Source organism: Trichosurus vulpecula, chromosome 8, assembly GCF_011100635.1.
Source record: "Trichosurus vulpecula isolate mTriVul1 chromosome 8, mTriVul1.pri, whole genome shotgun sequence".
NCBI lineage: Eukaryota > Metazoa > Chordata > Mammalia > Diprotodontia > Phalangeridae > Trichosurus > Trichosurus vulpecula.
Genome location: NC_050580.1, coordinates 249359059 through 249373750, shown reverse-complemented (window position 1 = coordinate 249373750; position 14692 = coordinate 249359059). Strand labels below are relative to the sequence as shown.

General features: G+C 37.7%; 1 protein-coding gene across 1 annotated transcript in view; it reads left to right on the top strand.

Moving 5' to 3' along the window:
* The window catches only part of PTPN21 (protein tyrosine phosphatase non-receptor type 21), a 129508-nt gene that overhangs the window by 53936 nt on the left and 60880 nt on the right, over positions 1-14692 (top strand). Inside the window, exons 8-9 of the mRNA XM_036734453.1 lie at positions 846-934; positions 14036-14123. Coding sequence (XP_036590348.1) covers positions 846-934; positions 14036-14123 — 177 coding nt within the window. The remainder of the gene's footprint in view (positions 1-845; positions 935-14035; positions 14124-14692) is intronic.

Genomic DNA, 14692 nt, shown 5'->3' with positions numbered 1-14692 from the left:
GCATTTAGTAAGTGCTTAATAAATGCTTGTTGACTGATTAGTTGAAGTCACATAGTAGAAGATAACCTTCTTGACAGTAAGTACTGTTTTGTTTTTGTATTGCTAATTCTGGATCCACTGAAACTAATAATTTATTTTTTGCTTTCTGTGTCACTTTAAGGAATGATCGAAGGAAAATTCCATTATAGTTCATATTTATGTAGTATTTCGCTGATTTGGAAAGAAAATTCTTCTTAACAACTCTGTGAGGTAGATAGTATGTCTTGTTTTCTCTATTTCTAGATGAGGAGATTCAGGCATAGAGTAGGTTGGTGACTTGCCCAGGGTGAGGTGGTTAGTTAACATAAGAACCAGACAGATGAGACTCAAACCTAGATCTTCTGAGTCTAACATTACTACTTTTTCTACAGTCAAATACTGAATTTGTGTTCTTTGTGTTTAAAAATAAATAATGAGTACATCTGAAAACTTAATCAACTAAAAGGCTTTATTAAATTATACTGATTTTACATACCACTTGCAAATATTAGTGGCAGGAGAGTTATTAGCACTAAAATTGGGGTAGCTATACCTTTCGACTTTACAACTTTCCTACGTGCTTTTTAGCAAGAAAATAAAGTTAGCCCTCTAAGACTTAAAAAAACCTATTTATACTTATATACATGTATGTGTAATATATATATATACACACACATATATATGTGATTAAATGAATATATACAACTCTTTCCACAGCTTGTTTTAAGTTAGCAAGTTATTAAGGTAATGGCTACTTTTCTGATGTATTTGCTTATCGAGAATATTTTTTTTTTGATGCTGGTATCATTTCTACTTTCTTATTTCAGGATAGCCAGGGAAGTGACATCTGTATTGGAGCTTGTCTCGATGGCATCTTTGTGAAACACAAAAATGGAAGGCCTCCTGTTATATTTAGGTATTATTCTTAAATCTTTTTCTTTAAATTTTTAAAAGAGTTTTTGGATTTGTGTTTTGTGTATTTCCGGTGATTTTTGCATCATCTAGTTATAATTCCTGTGGCAAGGCTTTATGAAGGTAAGAGGGAATTGCGCTTTCTCTAAAATGAAATGCTTTCTGATTGTAATTATTCTTTTGATGAACTATGTGGAATATATACTTCTAAAATAAATGTGTAAGAAATAGTGTTTAGTATTAATAAGTTGATGGCACTCTAAACTCTTGCTGTGATGTTTGACCTCCTCTTATTGGCTCCAGAATAGAAGAGAAGAGGGGTGAGGAGGGACACCCCTTCCTTCACGCTCTTGATTTGATGGTCAGCTATTTCAGTGATGCCACCTTCTTCACTCTGGAATCCTTCAGCCCTTTGACCCTTTGTCTGTTCTGGCCCTGCTAACCCCCAATCCTGGATAACTCCCATTAATCCCCTTCTCTGTATCTTTTCTGGAATCACCAGGGCTGTTGGAAGAAGTCATAACATCAGACTGATTGTATCTACTATAATTTATGCTCTCTGATTTCCACAGGGATTCCATGTATTGCAAACCTTTTATTCGTTTCTTATTGATTCTCTATCATATTCCTCATAGCAATTCTTCTAAAGGTTCTCTTCATTCCTCTGGCCTCCCCTCCTCCATCCCTTTCCAGGATACCTTTCCCAGTCCCCCATAGTTGTTCATGCTGTCTTCCTGCCTCAAATAATAATGTATAAATGTGTTTACATGCTGTGTCCCTTCAATAGAATGTAAGCTTTTTGAGAGCAGACACAATTTTCTATTTTGTTTTTCTATCCCTAGAGACTAGTGCAGTGCCTTACTCATAGCAGGTACTTGATAAGTATATGCTTAATTAATTAATTCAACAACTGATTTCATCTCCTACTTTTCTGAGGAAACAAAAAAGCTGTGTGAAGTGATCCTCATCTCCCACTTTCTGCACTTCTAAAACCTTTCTGTTGCTTCATGTGTTCCATGGTCCTTTCCTCCATTCTCAGAAAATAGAGTCGCCTTTCATCATTTCAAGCCTAATCCTGGTAAACCTGTGATCTCTGTTTCATCTCTTTCTGTCTTCTCTAGAACCTTGCTCCATCAGTCACTCCTTTGTCTTCATCACAAAATTCCACGAATGAGGGTATACTTGCTGTTGGTATTTCTCAGAGGTTTCTCATTCCTCAAACCTCTGAATCTAGTTTTTGTCCTTACTTCTCTGCTGAAACTGCTTTATCCAGACTCACTAGTGATTTCTCTGCTACCAAATCTGGTTAGCTTCATTTCAGTTCTCTTTAGACTTCTGGAAAATTTGGCAATAAATGTATTACTTTTTTGTATCATATGGTCATTTATGTACACGTTTTAGTTATCAGTTATCTTGACCTCTGTAGTTTATGGCACTGTCAACCAGTCCTCCTTTTTAAAAAAAAGTACATTTTATTGATATCTTTGATTTTATATCACTTGTATTTCCCAATATTCTTTTTTTTCTGTGACATTGATCTCTTCTGTATCTTTTCACTGCTCCCTTTGACTTTTTCTTCTCTCTTTTATTGGCTCTTTTTCTTCCTCAAGCCTCTGTAGAGTGAATTCCCCTAAGGCTCTGTCCTTATCATTCTCTTATTTCATTCTGCCTTCTTCTGCCTCTGCATTTATACATGGGAATTCCCAGTGACTAAATGGAGCCTTTCATGTCTCTACTTGTTGAAATCCTTCTATTCCTTTGAGACACTAGTCAGGTACAATCTCAATATGGGAAATAACCTTTGTGAAAATATGAAGGTGGCAAGTGAATTTAAGAAGGCTGCCTCAGTGTAATCAGGCAGCTCAATTCCCACATATGTACTCCAGAAAAAACCTAAACATTGCACCAGACTGAAAAATGATCAAGAAATCCAAGGAGAAACTACAGCAAGTGATTTCTTGCACCCCTGAACTGCACAAAAATCCAGCCTACAGGCAGTAGGAAAGGGGACTATCAGAAAGGCCGGTTCCAGATGGTAGCTTCCCAAGATGACCAGAAACTAGCCAGAGACGTGATTAGCTTGCTTGACTCTATATCCTTACGTAACAAGAGTGGCAGAGAAATCCCAGGGGTTGTCAGAAACCTAGACCTGGCACCTTGGAAGTGACTAGGTGGGGCAGCAACTAGTGAGGTTGTGGCAGTGCTCTGGCTGCTACCCTCCCCTCTTCCAGGCCTAAGGACTCCTAGGTTCCTAGAATTCTGTCCTGAGGTGCCATAGAAGGCCCTGAAGACCCAGTGCTTTGAAGAGCAAAGTTTTAGTGGGAGGCCTAACTGCAAGGTAGAGGTTAGCAGAGAAACTCAGGTCACTTTAGTTGAGACTAACCAGGGCTAAACAGCCCACCCAAAAGTGCTGAAGGAGATGGAGCTTGGCCCCGGTACAAAACCCATATTAAGGAACTAAGACTGAAGAGGTGAATAAACTGAGGAAGACATAAAAGATGATAAAGAATAATGATAGTTCTAGATGTACCCCCAAATCCAACCTAGAAGAGAATAACTCTACAACAACTACACACTTAAAGGGAACATTGATCTTCCACAAACACTATATGAACAAGTAGAAGAAGTGAAACAATAGATAAAATGACGAAATGAGAGCTCTGGAGGAAAGAATTGGAAGGAAAATAAATGACTTGGGACAGAGAGTGATTGACTTTCCTGAAGTTACAGACTTCATGAAAATTAAAAAAGATCAAACAGAAATCATTGATTCTACAAGACAATAAACATTATTAGAATGAAATCAAAAGATTGAAAAAAATGTAATGATCAGCTGTCAAAAACAATTGACCTGGAAAACAGGTCAAATAGAATTAATTTTAGAATCGTATGTCTCCCTGAAAACCATGATGAAACAAAACCTGGACACTGTTTTAAGAATCTATAAGCAAAAACTGCCCAGATTTATTAGAACTGCAGGATAAAGTGAAGACAGAAAGAATCCACTGAACACCTCCTGAAAGAAATTCCAAAAGTCCAAGGAATGTCATAGCCCAAATCTAGAGATTCCAGGTCAAAATGAAAATACTGTGAGAAGAAAGGAGTTCAGCTATAAAGAAACTACAATCAGGATCAAATAAGACCTGGTAGGTTCTACTATCAATGAAAAGATATCTCAGAATGCGTTATTCTAAAAGGCAGAATAAAGTATCCTGTAAAGACAAGCATAAGGATAAGTAAGTAAATAGCTAAAAATAAAAAATGACTTTTAATGGGATAGAGGACCTTTAGGCATTCCAGATGAAGAAGATGAAGAGACCAGAGTTCAGAAGGAAATATGATATACAAAAACAAGAATCAAGAGAAGCCTAGAAAGGCAAATTTATTTCAACAGTTGGAAGGGGTTGTACATTGATGAAGTGCTAACATTCTTATAGGGGGAGAAGCAACAGCCTTGGGGTTGAGAATTTTAAGAAGAGAAAGAGAAGAGAGTATAAAATATTTTTAGTATAGAAAGGAGTGAATCCTATTATAGTTGGATTGTATGAGAAGAAGAGTATAGGAACATGGAGGGAAAAGTTGGGGGAGCAGGCAGTAGATGAAACACATTTATTTGAATCAGATAAAGAAGGGTTGAACACACATCATGCTAATATGCGTACCCACACCCAAAAGAGACTGATGTAGAAATACATCAAACTCACCAGGCAAACAGGCGGGAATAAGGAAGTAGAGGGTAAGAGGGAGAATAATCCTGGGGAGCAAATAGTCAGGGAAAGAAATCATAAGCAAAACAAACTTCCTGATCCTGGAGGGGAGCTTAAATGGGAAAAAAAGAAAAGCAAAGAACTAGACTCTAAGGGGTGTGGGTGTACCCATCAGTTGTTGAATAGCTGAACAAAATGTGCTGTGTGAATTCTATGTGTTATACCAGAAGCAAGCGAGACACACCACAGAGTATAAGTTTTAAGTGGAGAATTTATTAGCCGGCGGCCATTGGGGTACTGCACCACAAATCAATGGCCACGTGTTGAGGTGACAGCTTGGCTTATATAGGATATGTGGGGGTACAGGGCGGGGAAACAGGAACAAAGATCCTGGCTGATCAAAAGATTCAGTCAGGTTATCGTACTAGTGGGATAATCTCATTTACATTCCTTGGTGGAGTCACGGAGCCACAGGGATATCTGCTAGAAAGGGTCTGCCAGGTTATCCTTCAGTGGGATGGTCATATCTATTGACATTCCTTGGTGGAGTCATGGAGTCCCAGGGGTTTTGCTAAATGCCAAAGATATCTGAGTCCATTCTTTGTGGGGGTGCTTGTCAGTAGCTAGGGGTTTCTCAGGGGTTCCTAATTTTCCTTGTATTACATATGGAATGTTATTGAACCATCAGAAATGATGAAAGACAATTTCAGAATATCCTAGGACGTATGAACTCTGTGAGTAAAGTGAGCAGAACCAAAAGAAAACTTTTCTACAAAAATAACATTGTAAAGAAAAATAACTTTGAAAGGCTTGACTCTAGTCAAAGCCATGAATAATTATGTCTGCAGAGTACCTATGATGAAACACGTTACCTACCTTCTGACAGAGGGCATGATGTAGAAAGACACCTATTTTTGGAGATGGCCAGGGTGGATCTGTTTTGCTTCACTATGCATATTAGTTTTACTTTTTTTGTTTTTGAACATCTGATTTTAAAACTTTGAGTTCCAAATTCCCTTCCCTCTTCCCTTCCCACCCACCCTCCCTAAGAAGTTGAGCAATTCAACCTAGGCCACACATGTATTATTATGTATAACCCTTCCACAATACTCATGTTGTGAAAGGCTAACTACATTTTGCTCCTTCCCAACCCATCCCGCTTTATTGAATTTTCTCCCTTGACCCTGTCCCCTTTCCAAAGTGTTTGTTTTGATTACCTCCACCCCCATCTGCCCTCCACTCCATCATCCCCCCGCCTTTTATTTTTTTTTTTATCTTCCTCCCTCTTCTTTCCTGTGGGGTAAGATACCCAACTGAGTATGTATGGTATTCCCCCTCAGGCCAAATCTGATGAGAGCAAGGTTCACTCATTCCCCCCTCACCTGCCCTCTCCCCTCCTCCCATAGAACTGCTTCCTCTTGCCACCTTTATGCGAGATAATCCACCCCATTCTATCTCTCCCTATCTCCCTCTCTCAGTATGTTACTCTCTCATCCCTTAATTTCATTTTATTTCTTTTAGCTATCTTCCCTTCATCCTCAACTCACCCTGTGTCTGCTCTCTCTCTTTTACATATATATATATATATACATATATATATATACATACACATACATACATATACACGTAGATACATACATACATACACATTCACTTATATATATACATAAACATATATATATATGCATATATATATATATGCATATTCCCTTCAACTACCCTAATACTGAGGTCTCATGAATCATACTCATCATCTTTCCATGTAGAAATGTAAACAAAACAGTTCAACTTTAGTAAGTCCCTTGCAATTTCCGTTTCTTGATTACCTTTTCATGCTTCTCTTGATTCTTGTGTTTGAAAGTCAAATTTTCTATTCAGTTCTGGTCTTTTCACTGAGAAAGCTTGAAAGTCCTCTATTTTATTGAAAGCCCATATTTTGCCTTGGAACATGATACTCAGTTTTGCTGGGTAGGTGATTCTAGGTTTTAATCCTAGCTCCATTGACCTCCGGAATATCGCATTCCAAGCCCTTCGATCTCTTAATGTAGAAGCTGCCAGATCTTGGGTTATTCTGATTGGGTTTCCACAATACTCAAATTGTTTCTTTCTGGCTGCTTGCAGTATTTTCTCCTTGATCTGGGAGCTCTGGAATTTGGCAACAATATTCCTAGGAGATTTCTTTTTGGGATCTATTTGCGGAGGCGATCGATGGATTCTTTCAATTTCTATTTTGCCCTGTGGCTCTAGAATATCAGGGCAGTTCTCCTTGATAATTTCCTGAAAGATGGTATCTAGGCTCTTTTTTTGATCATGGCTTTCAGGTAGTCCAATAATTTTTAAATTATCTCTCCTGGATCTATTTTCCAGGTCAGTGGTTTTTCCAAGGAGATATTTCACATTGTCTTCCATTTTTTCATTCCTCTGGTTCTGTTTTATAATATCCTGATTTCTCATAAAGTCACTAGCTTCCACTTGCTCCAATCTAATTTTTAAAGTAGTATTTTCTTCAGTGTTCTTTTGGACCTCCTTTTCCATTTGGCTAATTCTGCCTTTCAAGGAATTCTTCTCCTCATTGGCTTTTTGGAGCTCTTTTGCCATTTGAGTTAGTCTATTTTTTAAGGTGTTGTTTTCTTCAGTGTATTTTTCAGTATTTTTTTGGGTCTCCTTTAGCAAGTCATTGACTTGTTTTTCATGGTTTTCTCGCATCCTTCTTATTTCTCTTCCCAATTTTTCCTCTACTTCTCTAACTTGCTTTTCCAAATCCTTTTTGAGTTCTTCTATGGTCTGGGGCCAGTTCATGTTTTTCTTGGAGGCTTTGGTTGTAGGCTCTATGACTTTGTTGTCTTCTTTAGGCTGTATGTTTTGGTCTTCTTTGTCACCAAAGAAAGAATCCAAAGTCTGAGACTGAATCTGGGCGTGTTTTCGCTGCCTGGCCATATTCCCAACCAACTAACTTGACCCTTGAGTTTTTCAGTGGGGTATGACTGCTTGTAGATTACAGAGTTCTATGTTCTACGTTTGGGGGGGAGGTGCCAGCTCTGTCAGAGCCGCACTCCTCCTTCCCCAAGGACCCCCAGTCCAGACTGGGCTCAGATCTTCGGCAGGCTGTGCCCCCCTGCTGTGATCTGCCACTTAATTCCTCCCACCAGGTGGGCCTGGAGCCGGAAGTAACAACAGCTGTAGCTGCCCCACCTCCGCTGCCCCAGGGGCTGGAAGCCGAACCGCGAACTCCTTCCACTCCCGCAGCTTTTCCCACTAACCTTCTCCGCAGTCTTTGGTGTTTGTGGGTCGAGGGGTTTGGTAACTGCCGCAGCTCACATATTCAGGGCGCTAGGGCCCCCTCCGCCCGGCTTCTGGTCTGGATCGTCCACGCCGCTCAGGCTGGGCTCTGCTCCACTCCGTTCCCAGCTCCCAGCTCCCAGCTCCCAGCTCCCAGCTCCGTGTGGAATAGAGCTCACCCAGAGACCATCCGGGCTGTCCTGGGCTGGAGCCCTGCTTCCCTCTGCTGTTCTGTGGGTTCTGCTGTTCTAGAATTGGTTCAGAGCCATTTTTATAGGTTTTTGGAGGGACTCGGATACGGAGCTCACTCTAGTCCGTGGTTACCAGCCGCCATCTTGGCTCCGCCCCCCATTCCTCTATGCATATTAGTTTTAAGGATTTTTTCCCCCTCTTTTTAATTGGGGTGGTTGGTGGGGAAGGAGAATAGGTTAGTAATAGTGCTGTTATCTCCTGTCCTTTTAATCACATTTTATCCTAGATCCTAGTTATTTGGGTATATGTCCCTTTTCCTCTACTAGATTATAAACTCTCTTATGGCAGGCCCTGTTGTTTGTTTTCTCATGTGTGGCACAAGACTTTTTTTTCATAACAGATACTAAATAAATATTTAATTGAATAGTGGTATGGTGGAAATAAAAAAATAAAAAAAAAACAACAATTTGCAGTCAAAGGACCTGAATTCAAATATCATGGCTCCACTGTGAGACTTGGGGCAAATTATTTCTCTTCTCTGGACCTCAGTTTCTCCCTCAGTAAAGTGAAAGGAAAACTTAGAGAACATCTAATGTCTATCCTTTTTCATATATAGTTAAGCTTGGATTTGCAGGGTAGGTGAGTATGGGTTGCATCCTGAGTTCCACTGCTCTTTGGAAGACATCATTCCATTCCCTCCTACATTTTCAGATAGTTCAGAATAGTCTTGCATTATTCAAATCTTCTTTACTTTGTTTTTGAAGGTCTTTTTCCTGATCACTTCCAGAATTATTGTTGCTGAAACGAATTGTTCGGTCTAACCACTCTGGCTTGGAGGTTGCAGCTTTGTTTTCTTTTCCCCCTTGGAGGCTATCTGTGAATTCTTTCACTTTTCCCCAAATGTTCTCTATGCCTATTTCCTCTTCTATTTCTTTCTGTCTAAATGGTCTGTATTATACTATTTCTATCTCTATTATTCTTTACCCAAATGTTTTCCACAATGCTTCTCTATTCCATAAGACTGTATCTTCTTAATATACAGTGCAACTACAAACTCTCTTTTACTTATCTGATTTTTTTCCCCAGAATAGTCATCTCCTAGTCCTGGTTTCATCCAATAGTGAAGTTACAGTGAAACCTGGGAGGACAGACTTGCCTCCTGAACTTAGGATTTCATCTTGCTTGTCATATGTACTTTGTGCATATTTGTCTAGACATCTGAAATTATGGCTCTTAAATTTTCTCCTGTGAGCTTATGAGTGTTTTGTCTGTTTTTCTCTTTGCTTTGTTATAGTTATTTTCTAACATTTAGTTTGGTGGATATATGTGGGGAATACTTGACTCCTGTCAAACACATTTTTAAGAATTTTATTAGTTTTTTGTTTTTACAACCCATTCATTCTTGAAATACCTCTCTGTTCCTCTATCCAGTAAGCTATTTTTTTAAATGAAAAGATGTAAAAACAAGGAATTTCAGTCAAACTCACCCACTCGTTATATCAAACAGTATATACAATATTCCTCACTGATAGACTTTTACCTTTGCAATGAAGCAAGGGAGGTATTTTACCAATTCTTGTTTGGGACCAAGCTTGACTATTATAATTATGTAGTGATCAACTTTTTTTATTGTCATTGTTTATATGGTTTTCTTGATTCTGCTTACTTTATTATTCTGATGGCATAATGATATTTCTTTGCAGTTCTGTACCACAGTGCATTTGGTCATCCCCAGTTAGTGAGCATCTCCTTCATTTTCAGTTCTTTGATACCATAAAAAGTCCTGCTATGAATATTTCAGTGTATATGGGACTCTTATTTCTGTCTTTGACATCTCCAGGGATAGTGGTTAGACCTCTGGGTCAAAGGGTATGGATATTTTAGTTATTTTTTTGGTTGCTTTTTAAAAAAAATTCCTTAATAATTTCTGTTTTCACATCCCCTAGATTTTCCCCGTATACCTCCCCCTTCCCCTTTCTCAGAGAGTTGTGTTTTATAACAAAGACATTTTTTAAAAAAGATAAAGAGGGGAAAAAGGTTAGAAAAAAACCACCCCACCCCACCAAATCCTGTGATGATGTTGCATACCCATGGAGAGGGGGTGTTTTCTCATCTCTCTCATTTGGAGCCAAGTTTATTCTTTGGAATATTGCAGTCTTCTTTATTTTGATTGTTTTATGATGATTGTTCTTTCCTTTTCCATTGTTGTTATCATCATGTATATCATTTTCTTGGCTCTGTTTACCTCAGTTTGTATCAGTTCATGCCTTTCCATGCTTCTCGGTATTCATTATGTTCGTCTTTTTTAGTAGCATAGTAATTTCTCATGACATCTGGTACTGTGATTTGTCTAGCCTACCAGTCAATGGGAATCTACTTTATTTTGTCTTTTCTACCACCAAAGTGCTACCATGGATATTTGGTGTATATGGAGACTTTCTTTTTGTCAGTGGCCCTCATGGTAGTACGTGCCTGTTAGTGAAATCTCTGGGTCAGAGGGTATGAATACTTTAGTCACTTTATTACCTAACTCTAAGTTAATTTCTAGAATAATCATCCTAATTCACAACTTTACCGATAATGCATTAGTGTACCTTTCCATGACTTCTCCAACATTGTCTAGTCACTTTTTTTTAGCATAATTCCAAATTATATTCGAGAAAGACTAGACGATTCTACAGTTCCACTAATACTACATCAATTTTCCTCTTTCCTCAAAATCTCCAACTTTGATCATTTGTATTTTTGTCATTTTAGCCAATTTGCTAGGTGTAAAAACAAGATTTAGTTGTTTTGATTTGAATTTCTCTTAGTGATTTGGAACAATCTTTTATTTGTCTGTGGTACATAATTCTTCTTTGAGTACTATTTGTCCATATTCTTTTACCACTTATTCACTGGAGATTGACTCTTGATGTAATATATTTGTATTATTTGCCTAGGTATCTTGAATAACAGGCCCCTATCAGGGATCTTTGATACAAAAACTAACTCCCCCCTGCCAATAGATAGCTTCTCTTCTCTCCTAGTAGCATGAATTTTATTCACACAGAAACATTTCATTTCATGTAAATAAAGTATTTTATGTTTTTTAATATCTTCTATCAGTTGTTCAAATAATAATTCTCCCTCTGGCCATGACTGTGAAAAAATATTTTTACTATCAGTTGCTAGTTGTACTCCATCTCTGGCCAGATGCTTGCCATTTCTGTATTTTAAGTTGTGATCTAGCCATTAATCCAAATATTTTTCTCAGATTCAGTCTTTTTTTTTTAGTGGGGAAGAGTAGAAAGCAGTAGTTTAAAAAACCCAACTTTCCTGCTTGCCCCCCCCCCGCAAGCTGCAAATGCCTTGTTCTTTCAAATTACTTTCTCATAATCTGTGTATATTTTGTATATACCTCAGTATTTATGTGTTGTATCCTCCATTAAAATGTATGTTCCTTGAGAGCAGAGACTGTGGTTACCTTTTTTGAATCCCCAGTGTTAGTATAATGCCTTACAGTAAGCACTTATGAAAGCATATTGACACTATTACATGCAGTTTATGTATATATATATGTATATATGTATGTATATATACCCACATATACATATATGCACATATGTGTATGTGTACACACACACACGCGCGCGCGCACACACACACACAGTAGTAGTTTCAAAACTGTCCTGCTTGTCAGGCACCATTATCTTAAGTAATTGTTAATTTTCTACATCTACCTTTCTTTTCTGAAGCCCTTGCTTTCAGCAGGTAGTAACAGTGAAAACACCACCTGTGCCTCTAAGGTCTTTGTTTTTTTTTTTGCCCAAGACTTTGTAATTGTTGGCAGCGCCTTCCAGGAGTTTCCTTAGGCAGTATCATTTGTGCCCACTTGTTTCACCAAAATAGTAGTCATCTGGTTTGACAAGTCTTGGGAGATTTGTCACACACACACACACACACACACACACACACACACATATACACACATATATACATATATATGTATATATGTATATATGATGTATATATAGACCTCTCTATGGTTATTGCCTCTACAAATAACTGCCCTTAGTAACAGTCAGTAGAGAGTCATTTGCCAGTGCTATTCTCTTATTCTGATGCTTACTGGATAAATATTTGATAGCACTTATGGGTCTATATGATTATTATATAGCACATAAGCAGCTACTTAAATTTTTTAAATTAAAGTTTACTTTTTTAATGAAGAAAAATAGATTTTTCTTTCCTTCCCACATGCCATAAAAAAGAAAATAAATACCACATTGTCACGTAAGTACGTGTGTGTATATATTCTGCATCTCTGGCAGAAGGTGAGGAGCATCCTTCGTAATTAGTATCTGCAATCATGGTAGCTCATTGTGTTGATCAGTTCTTATGGCTTTCAAGGTTGATTGTTTTATGATGTTGCTTTTATTGTATAAACTTTGCTTTGTTTCACCCTGCATCATTTCATACACGTTTTCCCAAATTTTCCTGAAATCATCTTTTTCATCATTTCTCATGGCTCAGTCGTATTTCATTACATTCATATACCATGATTTGTTTTGCCATCCCCCAATTGATGAGCATTGCCTTAGGTTCCAGTTCTTTGCTATTACAAAAATAATTGCTACAAACATTTTTATATATAAAAGTCCATTTCCTCTTTCTTTGATTTCTCTGGCATATGGCTCCAGTAGTGGTATTGCTGAGTCAGAGGTTATATGTAATTTACTAATAATATTTTGGACACACCTCCAAATAACTTTCTAGAATAGCTGACCAATTTACAGCTCTACCAAAAATGCATTAATGTTTCTGTTTTTCAGCAGCCCATCCAACATTTGTCATTTTCATTTTTTGTCAACTTTATCAATCTAGTGGACATGAGGTGGAACCTTGGGGATGCTTTAAAGCTGAATTTCTTTGAGTGTCCAGCTACTTTCTCTCTGGGAAGATCCTCACATTTGTTTCTTGGCTCCAAGTAGTTATTGGTTATTCTTCCTTCTTTTCTCTTTTCTGTGATGTTCTTTGACTTTTTAATCTCCTGACACAGGCTCTTCTCTGCCTTTTCAAATCTTATTCTTCGGTTGACACTGAAACCCTTCCAACAGTTTTAAAGGAACATGTCATTCTACCTGATAACCTGGAGTGTGGGGAGAATCATTCCTTGTGCCGTTTTGCTTTCTTTTCTAGTAGGAAAAACTTCATACAATTTGGACATAGGTAGCAGTTTCTTGGCTCTGACAGAAATACAAACATTACTCAGACTTTGCAGGTCATGATACAATCTTTCTTGTTCTTTGTACTTGCTGGGAGTTAGCTCTCCTTTCAATGTCCTTGTTATTTCTTTACTTGGAGAATTACTAATTAATTTATGTAGAACTTTGTACCTACCTCATGAAACTTGTCAGTTTTTGGTCTCTCATTATAATAATTTATAGGCATGTATTATCTCTCCAAGACTTTAGTGCTTCCTGAGGGTTTACTATGTGTTGTCTTCAGCTTTGTATACTCCACAGGTCTTAGCATTTGATGCTGTAACATTTGTATCATGATTCCTGTGCATAAAGTGTTCAACATAAATTGGCTGAATAAACATGAATCAAATCTTTACTCTTGAGGCAGGTTGGTGTAGTGGATAGAGAGCTGTACTTGGGACAAGAAAGACTTGGTTCAAGTCCCACCTTTGACAAATATTGTCTGTATATAACCCTGAGCAAGTGACTTGATCCCCCCAGTGGCCCCTGGCAACTCTCAAAGACTCTTAAACGGAGGAGAAAGTGTTGGTCAATATTGGTAGAAAGAGTTTTCTTACTGAAAATTTCCTATACCAGTGAAATGAGAAGTTTGATGAAGAAAAAAGATCATAAATAAATTCAGAATTTCCCCTTTAAGATTTCATAAAGTTATGAATTTACAATGTTATTTTCTTTCTTTAGGTGGCATGACATTGCTAATATGTCACACAATAAGTCCTTCTTTGCCTTAGAACTGGCAAATAAAGAGGAGACCATCCAATTTCAAACTGTGAGTATTAGTGATCTCTGCAGAGTATTTTTTAACCACACATTTGGAGTTTTCATGGCTTTAAAATCGTACCTTGATAAATATATTTTGATTTTGATGTGAAACTGTAGGGGAAGAGTAGAAAAAAGGAATTGAATGATTTATTAGTAATATTTTTCAAATAGTTGTTAGGCTCTTTCTTGAATAAAGTCAAGTCATCAAGTATTTATTAGATACTTAATAAATGCCAGGCATTGTACTAAGTGCTGGGAATACAGATACAAGTAATAAGAAAGACAATCTCTGCCCTCAAGGAGTTTACCTTCTAATGGGGAGTAAAGAAAATGGAGAAAGACATCCTGTGAGTCAAAAGTGGAGTGAAGGAGCAAACATGGGTGCCTTGGGCACTTTCTTTAAAATGCATTTACGTGGGGCCTCTTACTCAAGTACTAGGTTGAAAAACTTTTTTTCTTTTTTTGCAGGGGTGATTATTTGGCAAAGGTCTAAAGTGGTACCTCCAATTAAGAAAAATTTTGAGTTGCTAAGTAGATACCTTCTACCTAATAAGAAGTCTCTTAGGTTATCAACAG